This window comes from Sorex araneus, chromosome 9, assembly GCF_027595985.1.
Source record: "Sorex araneus isolate mSorAra2 chromosome 9, mSorAra2.pri, whole genome shotgun sequence".
Taxonomy (NCBI): Eukaryota; Metazoa; Chordata; class Mammalia; order Eulipotyphla; family Soricidae; genus Sorex; species Sorex araneus.
Window position 1 is genome coordinate 54,873,595 of NC_073310.1, and position 17,997 is coordinate 54,891,591.

The 17,997-nt window shown below is 41.4% G+C and overlaps 1 protein-coding gene across 2 annotated transcripts in view; it reads right to left on the bottom strand.

Moving 5' to 3' along the window:
* The window catches only part of GAD2 (glutamate decarboxylase 2), a 71,454-nt gene that overhangs the window by 26,668 nt on the left and 26,789 nt on the right, over window positions 1-17,997 (bottom strand). For both annotated transcript variants that reach the window (XM_004605361.2, XM_055146805.1), the window contains exons 9-11: window positions 7,366-7,420; window positions 5,689-5,805; window positions 2,462-2,526 (exon numbers count right to left, since the gene is read on the bottom strand). In XM_004605361.2, coding sequence (XP_004605418.1) covers window positions 2,462-2,526; window positions 5,689-5,805; window positions 7,366-7,420 — 237 coding nt within the window. The remainder of the gene's footprint in view (window positions 1-2,461; window positions 2,527-5,688; window positions 5,806-7,365; window positions 7,421-17,997) is intronic.

Genomic DNA, 17,997 nt, shown 5'->3' on the forward strand with positions numbered 1-17,997 from the left:
TGGCAGCAGAAACTTCAGCTGCACCAGCAAGTCTGGAGCTTGGTCCAGAGAGATGGTTCCTGCACTTTTCGCAGCAGCCTGCTGTCACTCTAAAATGCACAGAACCGGTCAGGCTCAGATCTAGGGAGGGAGAGGGCCATCGGCACACGGGGCAGGGTGGTACTTCCTGGGCCTGATGCATGTGAAGCATGTGCCACACCCAACTCCTGGTCACTTGTCTCCATGTTCTTGTTTGACTTTTGGGTCATACTATACAGTAGTGTTGTGGACTTATTCCTGGCTTCATACTCAGGGATCACTCCTGGTGGGGTTCTGGGGGATCATATGAAATACCGGGATATAGCCTGGGTGAGCTGCGTGCAAGGCAAGCTCCCTACCCACTCTACTATGATCCCAGCCCTGGTCTCTTCCACTGTAGACTGCATCCTACTGCGTAGGCAATGTAAAACCGACACATGAGGCAATTCTTTTCCTCAACCTGTGCCCCTTATGCATTATGCCCAGAAGTTCCACTAATGAGACTGGATTTACCAAAGAAATAAAGCTTTCTGTAATAAGGCATTGGGATGCAGACTCTGAGAAATGAACTCCTAAAGAGGATTCTCTTCCCCCTGGCAGCCAACCTCATATTAGGGACTCTGCATTTGGGGAATCCGCTGTCATAGCATTTGTTAGAAGCAGTTTCAAGAATCGTGGCCATCGAGAGGACTCTGTGTTCCGTGATGAATGTTCTAAGCTTTGCTCTCAAATAACAGTCTTCTGTGCAAAGCGAGTGGGTGTTTATTTTTCCAGGCTCAGGGGAGGTAATTCAGTGAGCTTTAAAGTGTTCATCAGCAGAGATCTCTGACTGTCAGCATTCGGTGTCACGGGTGGCACGAAAATCAAAATGACAAATGCCCTTCCTTTATGTTTGTCAGAAGGAAACTGTGAGGAAGAGACTGCTCTTACGGAGGGCCATCTCTCTTGAAAGCACAAGAATTTCATTCCTCTCTGATCATCTGAGCAGGTATCTCCCACGCTCTGATCATCCTCGCCCCCACCTCTCCTTTGAGATCTCTCTCTGCTTAGTTCATTGCCTTCTCCCAAAGCGTCTGACCCAGGCTGACAGCTGCTCCCAAGCTCCACAGGCCCCTCTCTTCATCCTGGAACAGAAATGGTGCCAAGATGTCTAGGGGAAGAGCCAGAGGGAAACTTTTCCTGGGTAACATCTGGCCTCTTGGCAGGGCACCGTGGGCATCTGGCAGCCTCTGATGAATTTGGGATTTCTCCATGGCCTGCAGTGTCGAAGCTCACGGCAGGGGTTGACCCACCATGTGCAGGGAGGCTGGGGACTCTGTGCTCCCTTACACGAAGTTCAGGACCGAAGCCCAGGGCTGGCTGTGCATTCTGTATTTCCCTTTCCCTCTGACTCAGCTGGATGCCAATCAAACAGCCCCCGTCTCTGTTTTGTAGCTGTTCGAAGTGGTTGACTATATCCCTTGGAATAACAGGTGCTTTGCAGTATCACTCAGAGCTCTACCAGGAAAAACTTATTATGGGTACAAAGCCAGGAGCTATGTCATCACAAGAAAGTCTTTCTTTAAGTCAACTGATGATTTTATTTTACATTTATATTTTCATTTGCTTCTGGTTTTGAGATCACACCTAGCAATGCTCAGGGGTTATTCCCATCTCAGTGCTCAGGGGTGACTCCTGATAATGTTTGGGGGACCATGTGGTGCCAGGGATTGAACCAGGGTCTCTTGCCTGCAAAACATGTGTTCAGTCCTTCAAGCCATGTCTCTGACCCTCAAATGACCACTTTGAGAATTTTATTCAAGTTAACTTGCCCTCCCCCCAACTTTTAACATTGAACTGCAGAGTATTTAAATTTGCTTTACCACCTTTTTTTTATTGGTTTCTTTAAAGCAGTAGCTCTTACTTCTTTAAGGGTCATGGGTTTTCTCCTTAGAAAACTGAACAGTCTGAAAAATTTTTTAGTTTTTGTTTTTGGGTCACATCTGTTGATGCTGAGAAATTACTTCAGAGGGACTAGGGAGATCATATGGGGTACCGGGAATTGAACTAAGGTTGGCTGCATGTAAGGCAATCTCCCTACTAATTATCTAAATATCTCCCTATTAATTATCTAAATATCTTTCTACTATTACCACTCTGATCCCAGCCTGAAAGGTTTTAAAGCATGTTGGTAGTTGGTTGAGAGACCCCAAGAAAGGTATTCCTCAGCCCCTGGCTAAAGATCTCTGTGCATGACACAGTCCATTTGGGTCACTGGGTCTGAGATTTAATCTTTTGTGTTCCTATTTGCACCTCATATTGACAAGATGTGACCCACACCAGGCAGGCAGGCACTGCACAGAGAGAACTCATCTGAGTTCTGAGTCCTTAGAGACGGGCTAAAATCCATTTTCACATTTGACATTGACACTTGACATTGTTGACAAGAAAAAAATTCGGGTACCTCTCCACGCCGTTCAGTTTCCACTTGTGTTTCCGGGACATTAGCAGTCCCCCGCCCCACGCTGCCTGGAAAAGGAAGATCAAATGAGGGAGAGAGTAGTGGAGCTCATCACCTTCACTCCTATGGTGTTGTACGTATGGTCAGAACCTCCTCCAGTCCCCGAACCTGCCTTCTTCTGGACCTAGACTTCCAGGATTGAAATTAGGGCTGAGTCTCAGGGCGCAGGCTCCACCCCGTACTTATACAGATATAAGGATTGGGAACTGCATTTCCTCAGTTTGCAAGAAAAAGACCCTCCCTGCACTCCATCACCATGTAGTATCTCCTTTTAAAACAAGATGGTTCTTGGAACACCACCCTGAGTGACCCCTGAGCACAAAGCCAGGAAAACCCCCCATAGCAGTTCTGGGTGTGGCCTAGCCCCTTCCCCCCAAATAAACAAACAAACAGCAGCAACAAAAAACCCAGATGGAGACTTGTTTGAAAATGCTGACATTCTTTGCATATGAAAATAAGTCTGGGATAATTTTAAAGAAAAAATGAATAGTTAGGATACATTTTTTGGGTAATTTTAGTTCTCTTCTACTTTGCATAATTACCCAATTTTCTATAAGTGTAATAATTAATTTTTTCTAGTGTAGCTGTAGAACATATACATGAAAGCGAGTAAGAATAAGTGGTGAATGTGTATATGTATGTTTTTAGTATGTGTATCAAAACAATAGCACAGTAAGTAGGGTATTTAACTTGCACGTGGCCGATCCAGGTTCGATTCCTCTGCCCCTGGCAAGTACCCATGGCATATTCAATATGCCAAAAACAGTAACAACAAGTCTCACAATGGAGACATTACTGGTGCCCGCTCAAGCAAATAGATGAGCAATGGGATGACAGTGACAATGATCAAAGAAACTAACATTATTGGGTATAAGAGCCCCTTGGTTCAAATTTAAGAAGACTGAGTGAAGCAGAGAGCACAGCAATGACCAACTCTGATCACAAAGATGTTTTCTTCTAAGGGCAGGTGCAGAGGGGAAAGGTTCCTATGCAGTATTCATGGGGTTAGGGAACTCTGGGGTCACTCCCAACAATGCTCAGTGCTCAGGCCTAAGACTCAGTGCTGCTGGAGCCCAACAGAGTTCAGAGGTGCCCAGCCCTGTGCTCCAGCCCTTTAGCTTTAGCCCCAAGGTCCACATTCTTATGCCCACAGTTGCTATACTAGCCCCTTCCTGAATTCAGCTTCCAACTTTTAACAAGTTCTCCAGTGCTGAGATTTAAGTCACCAATGGCACCTGAGTTTTCCCATCTTTTCTTAGTCTTTTCATGCTTAAAATGAAGGAGACTTGGGTAGCCCAATGAACAACTCACATTGGGACTCCGAAAGGAAAAGAAGATTGCAATTGTTCTGCCTGAGAACTCTGGAATAATCAAAATTTACCTGGCTGAGCCTATGGGAGTATTGGGATCCTGAACAGAGGGTTTAATTTCATCTAAATATTTATTTAAAAATTCAAATGACCTACGTTAGTGGCACTGAACAACATAGACTTGCACTAGAATGGAAGCCAGCTATGGCTCCTTTTATTGAGAAAGAAGATCTTGCAATAAGGTAAGTAAATAAATAAGCTGAAGCAAACAGTGCTCAGTGATGTTGGCACTAACTCCTTTTCCCATCATGGATCATTAACCAACAATTTGCAAATGGAATCTGACCTCTGACTTGTACTTTGAGCAAAACTGATGTAAATGCAAATCCCTTCTGTTGAACCTTTTAAAAAGGAACATTTGGGGCATCATTTCAAAATGTATTGGTGGGTATGTCATTCTTATTTTTTTAAACCTGACTTGAGTTTTGTTCTCTCTCTCTTTTACAATCCTTGGGGTTCCAACATCAATGCTACTCCTTTTCACCCTCTTGATCATTCTTCTAGAGAAGTAAGATCTTCATGGGTATGGTTGTACATGAACATAAGTTTCTGTATTCATCCAAGAGATTATGAATTGAGATCTAAGCACCTGGCTTAGATCCTGGTTTTTGAAGTAGGAATATTATCTTATCTGGGAAGAGGGAGGATTAACCAGTCTCAGAATTGTTGTGTACTGTGCGAATTGGGGGTTAATTTGTCTCTGGCATCTCTATTTTTTCGCATTTTTGATTTCTAGGCCACACCTAGTGGCGATGTTTGGGGCTTACTCTGGGTGCTGTGCTCAGGAGTTCCTTCTGGTGCTGCTCAGGGGACCAACCACATGCATTACTGGGGATCAAAATGGATTGACTGTGTGTAAGGCAAATGCCTTAGCCATTATACTATTGTGTCCAACCCATGTCTGTGGTACCTTTATGAGCTTAAATTTCATAATTTAAAATTTAAAAATCACAGAATCTCCTGCCCCCGTGCCAGGCTGTCTTCACCGGGGCCCCATCAGAGGGGGGCAGGTTAAGTTTCCTTCCCTGCCCCAAGCAGAGCCCTGGCAGCCGAAAACCTCCAGAACCCAGCCACAGCCATGCTCAAGGCCACCTTCCACATGCTCGGACGAGCCTCACCCATGAAGGAACTGACAGAGGAACCCAGGTATGTGGGACCCATGGCTGATCTCCAAGCCTGCACAGATTGGGACTGGGCCTCGTCCACCCAGATCCCCAGTTTTCCAATACGACCTCCGGTGCCATGCAATCTCATCAACAGTCAAGATCCAGAGACTATAAAACAAAGCTCCCGGAAGAGAGTGATGCAGTTTTTCCTGGAGCGTGTGGCCGCATTCGGGGCCATGCAACCTCTTATACTCTAGCCCACTTATGTACCGAAAGCAACACACATGTGTTCGGTTTTAACATACTTGTCTGTATTTTCTTATATATGATCTTAAAGGGGCCCAGAATGAAATCAACAAACTTCACACACTTCCCTTTTATTGTGGTGGGAAGATGCTTGCTGGATGGGTGAGTGTTTGAATATTATTTGTAATGAATTATTGTGAACTATTTTATGAAAATAAAATGTATAAGAATTAAAAAATAAAATTTAAAAATCATCTTGAGAAGAGAGAGAGGGAGTAGAGAGAGAAAGAGAGAGGGAGGGAGAGGGGAGAGAGAAAGAGGGGAAAGGAAAAGAGGGAAGAGAGAACTGGCACAGAGAGAGAGAGGGAGAGAGGGGGGAGAGAAAGAGCATCCCCTAAGTGAGAAATGTGCCAGGCCACCGTAGCAGCAGTTCCTGTGGGATACTCACATCCACATGCATCCAGATCTTATACTTTTTGCAAATGTCAGCAACAGCCAAGAGGGGGTCAAACGCTCCATACACAGTGGTGCCAGCTGTTGCACTCACAAGAAAGGGAACAAATCCCTATGTAAAAGAGAGAAAGTCAAATATTTTAAAAGTGAGGGGTCAAAGTTTCTTTTAAAATGCTGACAAAAGCCATAAAAATTCTCTCCCCTTGTACCTATCTGCAAGATTAGAAAAGCGATTGATTCCCTGGAGCCTGGCAGAAATGAGGCTTATTCCGTGATATTTGAGTTGAGGGCTCCTGCTGTTGGACCCCACAATCGCCTTATTAGAACAGATATTCAGTTCTCAGAAGAGATCATGTTTGACCCAGACACTCTCTCTCTCTCTCTCTCTCTCTCTCTCTCTCTCTCTCTCTCTCTCTCTCTCTCTCTCTCTCTCTCATGCCTGAGATCAAACCCAGGGCCCAGGGCCTCCAATATCCAAAGCATGTGCTCTGCCTTACTGTCTAGCTATGTCCCTGGCCCATATTTTACTTTTTTTGGTTTGGGACAGGGCCTTTGAACTTAATGCATCCTTTAGGGTGTGCAGGCAAGAGGAGGAAGAATCCATTATCCCCATTTGGAAAATGCTGAATAAGTTATTTTGAGTTTTAAAAAGCAGCATTCATATGGATCCAAACAATTAGCCTGTCTTTTATCTGTGTTTCTTAGCCTTGGCTGAATAAAATAGATTGAAATGACAGGCGGCCTCTGAAAGATAGCAAAAAGCATCTTTAGGACAGTCATATTTAAGACAGGATTTATAGAGTCAGCCCTTAGGTGGCAGTAAAGATCTAGTTTGTGGCTTAAGTTCCTAGTAGCTCAAGTACAAGAATCAGAGAAACCTAGCTGCCATTGTGAGGGTGGGGAGTGGGCGGGGAGATGGGAGGCATAAAATTTAAAAATTACCCTTGGGCTGATAATAATAAAATACGTGTTACATGATTGAACTAGGAATTATAGATACTATTTCCTAAACATTAAATTAAGAGAGCTCTAAAAACAAGACTTCCAGTTTGCAAGCCGTTCAGGGAGGTGAATGACTCTGGAGAGCTTTGTGGGGATCTAGCAGTTCTTCAGAATTATTATCACTGGAACCAGGACTAAATGGTGTCCTAAAAAGTAGCATGCTTGGAGAAGCAATTTTAATAGTATGTGTCCAAGTGGAAAGAGTAAGTCCATAACTGTAAAAATAAATCACATGCCACCTTAGCATTCTATTTTCAACTGGTAAAAATGACCTTTCAAATATGTATCTGTTTCATGTCAATCTTCGCCACTTAGGAAGACAAATGATTTTGAAGCTACCCATGGCGTTTTCGATATGCCAAAAACAGTAACAAGAAGTCTCACAATGGAGACGTTACTGGTGCCAGCTCAGGCAAATCGATGAACAATGGGATGACAGTGCTACAGTGCTACAATATCATCATGCACATTATTTATTCAGCAACTTGGACTTCTCAGAAGCAAAGAGAAATAAGTAATAACCAGGTACAAAATTCCACATTATCATTACAGTAGGAGATTTGAGTCCTCTTTGAAAAATAAAAGCAAAGTGTGTTCTTTACTAGATGGAAATAGAAATGTGTGTTTTCAGCTTGGAATGGACTGAATGAAGCTTCTTACAAAAACTTACTTTTTGTTTGACCTCAAGGATCCGTCTTTCAAGATCAGATGGAATCATTTTTCCCCTGAAAGGAGAAGTACATATATTATAGGTTTGCTTTGAATAATTTATTTGTCTTTACAAGTGGCTACATGATATTGTGACATGATATTGTGATGATAAGCTGCTAATATCAATCATCAGTTAAAACAACTCCTGGGCTACTTGCAGAAAGAAGTGCATTAATTCCCTGCATAATGCATGGCTGTAGCTTCTGGCGCATGTAGGAGATTCCAGATCGCCTATGGAGAAGAGCCACACTTGTGACCCTCACACACAGTTTACTTTGTGATTCTAATGACCTAATTTAGTCAGAAAGGAGCCTGTTTTGGAGTAAAAGCTCAGCAATGTTAGAGAATTTCAGGGAAACAAGTGCTTCCAAATCTACTATTTAACTGTTCCACAATTTCCCATATAGACAAATGCCTAAAAGAAAGCGAATCCATTCAGAAACATTTGAATAAAACTATTAAATCAAAACTATTAAGCTGAATGCTAAAAGCCTAAAGAGGGTCTAGAACAAAAGAACTCAGATATTAAACAGTTAGGTAGACAGGCATTGGAGAAAAAGACTTTTTTTCCCTGAAAATTTTCATTCCTAAAACAAGGACAGGATTTTGCTTATACAAAAAAAAAAAAAAAAAAAAAAAAACCCAAAACAAAAAAACACCTAAATGGGCTAGAGAGATACTTCAATGGGCTGGAGTGAATACTTTGCAAGCAGGAGGCCTAAATTCTATTTCTTGATGGCATGATCTCCTGAGCACTGCCAGGAGTGACCACAGAGCACCATTGTGTGTGACCCCTCAAATGGGGAAAAAAATCCACAAAACAGAACAATCCAAAAGAAGCAAACAAAAGACTCTACCCTCCTAATATTTAAAGGAGAGTTGATTTCTACAAGATGCTAGATGTGACTAGGCAAGTGATCTCTGTTGACTGACTTAATTTCTCTATGCCAATTATGCTCAGAACATAGTGCTAATATTGCTTATGGAGTTACAAGGATTGCTACATGCTCACAGGGCTTGGCACATGGGAAGTGTTCCACGGGAAGTGGATATTAGCCTTTAAAATTGAGAGGATTACACATGGTGATGTTCTGTTCTGATGATTTGGAGGAGGGGGCAGACAAAAACCAGAGGATAGTTCTATTGACAATTCAGACAATGATGGGCCAGACCTACACAAAGGTGGTATTCTTTGTCTCTACCATATACATAGGTGTACTAGTTTACTCCATCTACATGTGTGTGATTCCACTATAAGACACTCCCATGGTAATAAAATGACCTGAAGATGCATCTCTCAGAATGTCATTCATTGATGCAAGACTGCAGTTATGTGGTTCTGGATGGAGTGACATATTCTTTTAACCAAAATAGATCTCTTGAGTCTGCTAAATTTGCCCAACTTTTATCCAAGGGTCATTGATACAGAGATTTAAAAGGTAATTCAAGAGAAGGTATAGAGGGAGTTAAATTCAGGTTGTCACAATGAATGGGTGGGGTTACTATTAGCCTTCAGTGAGTAATAAATGGGGATTTGATATTTGTCACTAGTTCCACAGTCTATGTGTAACTCTCTCCGTGATTTTAGATAATGAGTAAAATGAACTGGATTAGCTCATTTTATTGTCTAGTGCTGTCTCTTCAGCATTAAAATGTTATGATAAATTACTTTTCTAATATCTTTTTACCATTTTATCAACATAATTGGGGCATTATAGAGTGAGTAATTTTGTTTCTGCAGTCTTGATTGCAGGCTAATAAAAAAGGAGTTACAAAATAGTTGGACTATGAAGTAGACATTAGACCTGGAAATCTTCATTGATTGAGGTTTTCCAAAGAAAGGCTGTTAAAATGCAATCACTTGGGCAATGGTAATGGACACATCAGCGGTGATTAGACAGTGGTGAAATGGAGCAAAGGCATTCAATGACTCAGAGGAGTTCTCCTTTGTGAGATGAGATTCTCCAGGAGAGGCTAATAGAGCAGAGAGGTACAGTAGGTCAGAGAAAGGTGCTTTGAAGAGCATCCCTCTTCCTACCACTTCACTACTTGGTTTGGAGGCATCCTTCAAAACTGGGCTTGACTATACTTATATTCACTTATTTTGTCATTCACTTATGTCTAAAGCAAATGGGATTGGCACCTTTGACCCCCATCCAGCAGTGAACAGTCTCATGTTCTAAATAAGATACGCAACTTTCAGGGAAAAATTGGAAAATATCTTTATTTTGTACATTAGTTTTTATTTGGCTCCTGGAAGAGAGTGATGCAGAATCTCCTGCCCCTGCACCAGGCCATCTTCACCAGGGTCCCCTTGGAGGGAGGCAGGTTGAGTCTCCCTCCCCGCCCCAAGCAGAGCTTGGGCAGTTTAAAACCTCCAGAACCCAGCCACAGCCATGCTCAAGGCCACTCTCCACACACTGAGACAAGCCTCACCTATGAAGGAACCAGCAGAGGAACCCGGGTATGCTGGACCCTTGGCTGAGATCACCAAGCCTGCTCAGATCAGGACTGGGCCTCCTCCACCCAGATCCCCAGTTTTCCAGTAGCTTGGCAGTCACACTCCCAAACTGCTCCCCACCGGCGCCATGTAATCTCATCAACAGCCAAGATCCAGAGACTATAAAACAAAGCCCCAGAAGGGAGAGATGTAGAATCTCACATGGGAGAGACTGGCAAGCTACCCATGGGGTATTCGATATGCTAAAAAGAGTAACAATAATTGACCTCATTCCCTGTGACTCTGAATGTGACAGGGATGAATGGAGATGTTACTGGCACCCATTGGAGCAAATTGATGAACAATGGGACAACAGTGAAACAGTAATACAGTTTTAATTTCATTAAAATTGTCACAATTATTTTGTAGGTGAACACAGAGACTGAAAAAATTCTTAGGAATTACCTCAAAATTCCCATTTGCCTCATCTACTACAAGTCAAACTCCTCTGCCTTGAAGAGTTTTGGGTGGACATGAGGACTGTTATTTACTCTTGAAACCACATCCTAATGAATGTTACATTAAGCAGAGAAAATGAGGTGTCATCGGAAGTCTTAGATGAAGGGGCATTGGGCTTGGCAGCAACTTCTATTTGATTTTGCATTTAATTATTTCTGTTTTCAAGTAAGGAAACAATCTAAGAGAGGGAAGTGACTGCTCAAGTCCAAATGCTGGTGAAAGTCTGGGGATAACTAAGATCACCTCTGGAACAAAGTGAGAAAGGCTGGGGTGGGGGTGGGTTGTGCTCTGAGGCCACACCTGGCAGTGCTCAGGACTTACGCCTGGCTCTGCACTTAAGGATCACTCCTGGAAGTGCTCAGGTGCCAGTGCCGTGCCTAAAATAGAGTCAGAAGAGGGGCAGGTGTAAGGCAAGGGCCTAACCAGATGTATCTTTCCAGTCCCTTGCTTTAAGTTTCTGATGTAGTCGAGAAAGCAAAATAATTGTATTTCCCTGTCAGTGAGTGTTGGGTAGGCAGTAGGGAAAAGTTCACCTAATAATCTAGCCCAAGTGTTCACTTCTCACACAACAACAGTGCAGCTTTTCTCTGCCAAGGGCTTTATTTTCCATGCCCAGATCACTTTGCCCTCTTAGGGGCCCAGAGCTTTGTACACTACAGGTGGCACATACCTATTTTCTGGAGGCCTGTGACAAGAAGGCGAACATATAACCTAAGGCTTGTTCATGTATTAGCATGTATTAGTATGTTCCCTTCATCCAGCATCTAACATGCAGCTGGATGAAGGCCCCCAAATTTGTCATCTTTCCATTTTTCTCAGAATTGGCTACATTACTGTAGCACTGTAGCACTGTTGTCCTGTTGTTCATCCATTTGCTCAAGAGGACACCAGTAACATCTCCATTGTGAGATCTATTGTTACTGTTTTTGGCATATCTAATATGCCATGGGTATCTTGCCAGGCTCTGCCGTGTGGGCGGGATACTCTTGGTAGTTTGCTGGGCTCTCTGAGAGAGACAGAGGAATCGAACCCGGGTCAGCCATATTCAAGGCAAATGCCCTACCTGCTGTGCTATCGCCACAATCTCTTGGCTACATTACTCGAGAACAATGATTCTTAAAATTTTGGGGTGCATAAGGGCTGGAGAGATAGTACTGCGGGCAAGGCACTTACCTTGCCCAGTGGTCAACCTGTATACAATCCCCAGCATCCTATATGGTCCCTCAAGCACTTCTAGGAGTATTTCCTGAGTGTATAGCCAGGAGTAACCCCTGGGCATAGCCCAAAAACGAACAAAAGGAAGTCAGGGTGCATAAAAATCACCTCTATGTGTTTTCACATGCAGGTTCCGGAACCTACCATTAGAGGTTCTGATTCAATAGATGAGTTAAAGGGCCCAGGGATTAATTTATCCTGCAAATCATTTCTATGCACGAATTCTGTGCCAAAAACCTTATTTGCAATCAGAACAATTTTTATTTTAGACCCAGAAAAGGGCCTAACCAGATGTATTTACTAAGCAGAGTAAATAGGCAAGCACATCTAGAGATCGACCTTCCTAATAAGCAATCCAGAACAGCCCTCGGCCCACACACTGACAAATATTGTTCTACAAACACACATTTCAGCCTATAGGTGTTTAAAGAACAGAGTTACATATTAGCCCACAGTCGTCCCATGATCTTGGGATTTGAGGCCTCCTGGTTGCAGGGCAGAAGTGAGCAGAAGGGACATCAGATGTGGCCCTGATCATCTCCTGCCTATCTGTGTGCCAGGGGGTGACATCAGGTTTCTGAGGATTAGGAGCTGTCTGGTTAGCACTGGCTTTTCCAAACAAGCCTCTTGGTGCAGGAGCCTCTGCAGGGCAGCTGATGCATCCTCTCTAAGTCTGGCCTGGAAGTATTTTGATAGCAAAAAACCCCATGCACCTCTAATGTTTACAATCCTGCCTTAGGCTCACAGTTAAGCTTTAAGGTGGGTTCCTTGGGAGCTGTTAGGGTTAAGCCAGGACTGTCATTCCAGTGAGAATTGTAGAACCAGGCTGCTGACTTTGATAAACTGTTTGCCTTGAGATTCCAGATCAACAATAGCCTTTACAAATTTATATGGGGCCAAGGAGATAGGACAGTGGGTAGGGCACTTGTATTACAGGTGGCTGACCTGGGTTCTATCCCCAGCGCCACATATGAGTCCCACCAGGAGTGAATCCTGAGCACAGAGCCAGCAGGAAGCCCTGAGCACCACTGGGTTTGGCCGCCAAATAGAAATTAACTGATTGATTAATTAAAAACATTACCCCAGAAAACAGGGGTTTGCATACAGACACCACAAAATGCCAAGTGATGGGCAGTTGCAATTGGGAGTCCAGGCATGAGTGATGAAAATTTTTTTTTCAAATAAAACCTTATTGGGGCTGGAGCAATAGCACAGCGAGTAGGGTGTTTGCCTTGCACACAGACAACCTGGGTTTGATTCCTCCCTCCCTCTTGGAGAGTCCGGCAAGCTACCGAGAATATCTTGCCCGCATGGCTTAGTCTGGCAAGCTACCTGTGGCATATTCAATATGCCAAAAACAGTAACAACAAGTCTCATAATGGAGACGTTACTGGTGCCCACTCGAGCAAACTGATGAACAGCGGGATGACAGTGCTATGACAGTGCTAGAACATTTAATATTAAAACTCATAGAGAGGACAATGAAAACCTGAGTTCTTTTTCTGAACTAGCTAACACCCCCTGCAGTGCTCAGGGTTTACTCTTGGCTCTGTACTAAAGGGTCACCCTTGGTGGTGCTCATGGCACCATATGTGGTGCCAGAAATCAAACCTGGGTCAGCTTCATGCAAGGCAAGTGCCTTAACTCCAGTACAATCTCCTCAACCGGCAATAAAAATTTTAAGAAGAGTACCAAAGAAACCTGAATAAGGAAATAGAACCAGAACATTAAAGACAAGATGATAGTAGCAAACCCTCACGTATCAATAATCATCCTAAATGCAAATGGACTGGAAAGAAAACCCTGCTAATAAAAAATCACAGAATGGCCACATACAGTTTAAAAGACAAAACCTAACTATATGCTGAGCACGAGATTCATTAAAGCTATAATAAGAAACATAGACAAGGCAAAGAAATGGAAACTGATACTCCAATGAAAAATTTTGAAGTGCAAAAATCTTCTCTTCTTATGTCAGACTAAAAACAAACAAACAAAACAACCCTTTCATCCAAAAAAGATGGCAAGAAGAAACATGGCCATTATATAATGATAAAGAGATCAATACCATAATAATTCTTATCATATTTGTACCCAACATAGCAGCACTGAGATATCTAGAGCAAATATTAACAGACCTACAGAGAAACACTGACTGAAAAATAATATTAGAGAGTTTTGAACTCAATATACAGTAATAAACAAATAATGCAGACAGGAAGCAAACAAGGAGACAATGGTTTTAAATTACAAATTAGATCACATGGATTGAGTAAATATTTCCAGAGCTTTCTACCCATAAATCATCATCGCTTTTTAAAGTGCTTCCATATGTAACAAGCCTACAACATATGTAACAAGCTTCCAGAATATTCTCAAGGATAGAGCGATGACCTAAAAAAAGTACACACATTCATAGAAACATACACCATCTTAAGATTGATTAATGAAGAAATAAAACAGTTGAATCGATTGATTACTATTGAGGAGATGTAATCAGTAATTATAAACCTCTTACAAAACAAAGGCCCAGGACCCAATGACTAGTAAATTCTATTAAATGCTTAAAGAAGAATTTTGCCAATATGTCTCAAACTGGAAAGGAGGAAAAAATTCTCAAACATATTTCTATGAATCTGGACTGGAACAATAGCACAGCGGGTAGGGCATTTGCCTTGCACATAACTGACCCAGGTTCGATTCCTCCATCTCTCTCAGAGAGCTCAGCAAGCTAGTGAGAGTGTTCTACCCACATGGCAGAGCCTGGCAAGCTACCATGGCATATTTGATATGCAAAACCAGTAACAAGTCTCACAGTGGAGACGTTACTGGTGCCTGCTCGAGCAAACTGATGAACAACGGGATGACAGTACATGACAGTGCTACAGCAGTGCATTCTATGAATCCAAGATTATCCTGATACTAAAAGCAGACAGAAACAGCACACACAAAGGAAATTAGACTAATATTCCTGATGAGCAGAGATGCAAAGATTCTCACCAAAATCTTAGTAAACCATAAGAAATCAAAGCAGCGATCAACTGTCTTCAACAAAGTAAAAGTCACAACTCTATGACTTCAGAGTTGATTATTCACGAAACATATAAGAATTAATGTTGATGTTAATTCATCTCAAATGTTTCCAATATTTTGAATAGGAAAGATATCTTACAAATTCATTTTATGAGAAAAATTTTGGCCTTATCCCAAAGTCAGATAAAGATAATGCAAGAAAAAACATACAGGCTAAGTCTCTGATGAGCATAGGCTGTAACGGCAAAGCCAAGTCAATAATACATCATAAGGATTATACACATCAAATGGGAATTTTCTCTGGAATACAAGAAGACTTAAGGGAAAACATACCTTATGACAGTAAAGGCCATATGTAACAAGCCTACAACTAACATCATCTTCAAAGATGAAAAGCTAAAAATTTTTCCTCTAAGATGAGGAATAAATCAATAATTCCCATTCTTAACCACTTCTACTTGGTAAAGTTCCAGCCAAAGCAAATGAACAAGAAAAAGAAATCAAATAAAAAGAAGGTAAACTCTATTTGTAGATGGCATGATCTTGTAAATAGAAACTTCGAAATCTAACCAAAAAAAAAAAAGAGTTAGAATTAATAGTAAATGAATTAAGTAAACCTGCAAGGTTTAAGATCAACATATGAAAATCAATTCCATTTATAATAACATAAGAATACCCTAGGAAAAAACTTTAGGAGGAGATTAAAGATACTGATGAAAGAAGGCACAAATAAATGTTAATAGGTCTCAGGTTCAGCTGGTCAAAATTTCCATGTCGTTTTTCATAGAAATAGCAAAAATTGATTATAAAATTCAGTTGGAGAGAGAGCCCAAGTGGTAAGACACCTGTGCCAAACCCTGAATTTAATACCCATCACTTCATAAGCCCCCCAAGCATCACCGGGTGCATCCCAGATAAACCCTGACCTTTTTTTTTCTTTTTTGGTCACACCCAGTGATGCTCAGGGGTTACTCCTGGCTCTTCACTCCAGGAATTACTCCTGGCAGTGCTGGGGGACCATATGGGATGCTGGGGATCGAACCCGGGTCAGCCACGTGCAAGGCAAACACCCTACCTGCTGTGCTATTGCTATGGCCCCCAACTCCTGACCCTTGTGACAAGCACTGTCAAAAACACACTAGGAGGTTGAATATTCTGGGAGGGTCTCAAGACTGCCAAGGACCAGTGGAGTTGGTCCTTATTTAAAAAGACAAAAAAATGTATGTAGAGGGAACACACACACACACACAAACACACGCCAAATTAATAATAAAAAAGTCTTGAGAAAGACAGACAGTGGTGAATAGATCCCATCTTGTGGGGATCCATTTTATATTATTAAAATCACAGTAATAAAAACTGCATGGCACATATTGGCACAAAAACAGACTAATGGAACCAAAGAGATCCCAGAAATGCACATGGGATAGAATAATAGAACAGTGGGTAGGGCATTTTCCTTGCATGGTGGCTGATGGGGATTGGATTCCCTGCATCCTATATGATCTCCCAAGCTGCTAGGAGTGATCCCGGAGAATAGAGTTAGGAGTATGCCCTGAGCACTGCTGGGTATAGACCAAAAATCAAAAAACTAACAAACCATAAATGAGAGCCTGCACACACAGCCAACTAATCTTGGGCCACAAGTACACAACGAGGAAAGAATAGTTGCTTTAATAACTGAGGTTGGGGAAACTGGTTATCATCATAAGAAACAGCAGATTGGATCCTTATCTTATACCAAAACAGTAAAATTAACTCAAAAGAGATCCAAGACATAAACATAAGATCTAAACCATAAACCCCCTAGAAGAAATCACAGGGTAAAATCACTTTAACATTGATCTTGGCAATTATTTGTTATTACAAAATCAAAAGCCAACATTTGAGATTACATAAATCTAGAAGTCAAGTGAGGTTTATTCTGCACAGCAAAATAAACAATGAACAAAATGCAAAGGGACTGGGAAGACAATTTGTAAACTTTATAACTGATCATGGTTAAACTCTGAATAGATTAGAAACTGCTACTACTTAATACCAGAACCCAAGTAATCTCTTGGGCAAAGATTCTGGACCCATTTTTCCTTAAGAAGACATACAAATCACTAATAAGTATATGAAAAGCTAATCAGTAGTGTCAGGAAAATGCAAATCAAAACCATAATGAGATATCATTGCATACTTGCTATGATGGCTATTATTAAAAAAACAAGAAATATCAAGGATTGGTATGACAAAAAGAAAATCTTATGCATTGTTGACTAGGATGTAAAATGGTACAATCACTATGGAAAACGATAGGAAGATTTCTCAAAAAATTAGAAATATAACTACTATACAGTCTCTATGAGAACTCTCATTAGCATATAGCCAAAGGAAATGAAGTCAGTAACTTGAGGAGATATATGCATTCCCACATTGGTCGCAAAAACAATTCACAATATTCCTAATCTGTTAGGAAATAAACTATATCTCCAGGATAAATAAAATATGGTATCGCATACACTTATATGTATAAATACAGAGAAATATGTATAAATACAGAGAATATTATCTATTAAAAAAAAGAAAATTCTGCTTTTCTGATAGTATGAAGTAGGCACAAGGTTGAACTGGTGAACGAGACCAGTTCTCAGCCCAAGCCTTGATTCTGCACTGAGTAAGTCTATGAGCTTGGAAGTGTGGCACGGCTTCCAGGGTTAGGAGCTAAATGGAAGAAGGAGAAGTCTGAACACCATTTAGGATGGCTGTGTAGATAAAAGTTTGTAACTATGTCAGTACCGGGTAAAGACAAAGGAATATACTTGTGTCTCTGTTAACTGATCAAATAAGATGAATTGTGCATAATGTGTGGAACTGTGCTCAGCCCATAACACATATCAGTGTCAGTTATTATTACTTTACAAGCCCTGATATAGAGCATAATGCAGAGTTTTCTGCCACTATTATCTTAAACCCATAGGAAAGATGACACTGGGAAAGTTTACTCTAGTCCTGCTCCATCATAATTGATTTAGGGTCTCAGTGAAGTTTACCCTATTACAGGGCACTCAACAGCTCCCGTAGCACCTGAAAGAGTTCACTAGCATCCCTAGACCCCTTCATACACTGGCTGCAATTCAGCTGACTCAACAAAGAGTATAATGATTCCTAATTATTTATGCTTTCGATGTTTAAAACAATTGTTTGAAAAAGTGTGTTATTTACCAAGCACAGGGAAATAAAACCTAGATAAGTTTTATAGCTAAGTGATATGTTGAGAAGAAAAATTAAAATGTGTACCATGTAATAGAAATTATTTTATTAAACTTTTAATCAAGATAGCTAACAGAAATTTAGGTTACAGGGAAGTTAGAAAAGACAATGACTCTCATAGGACTT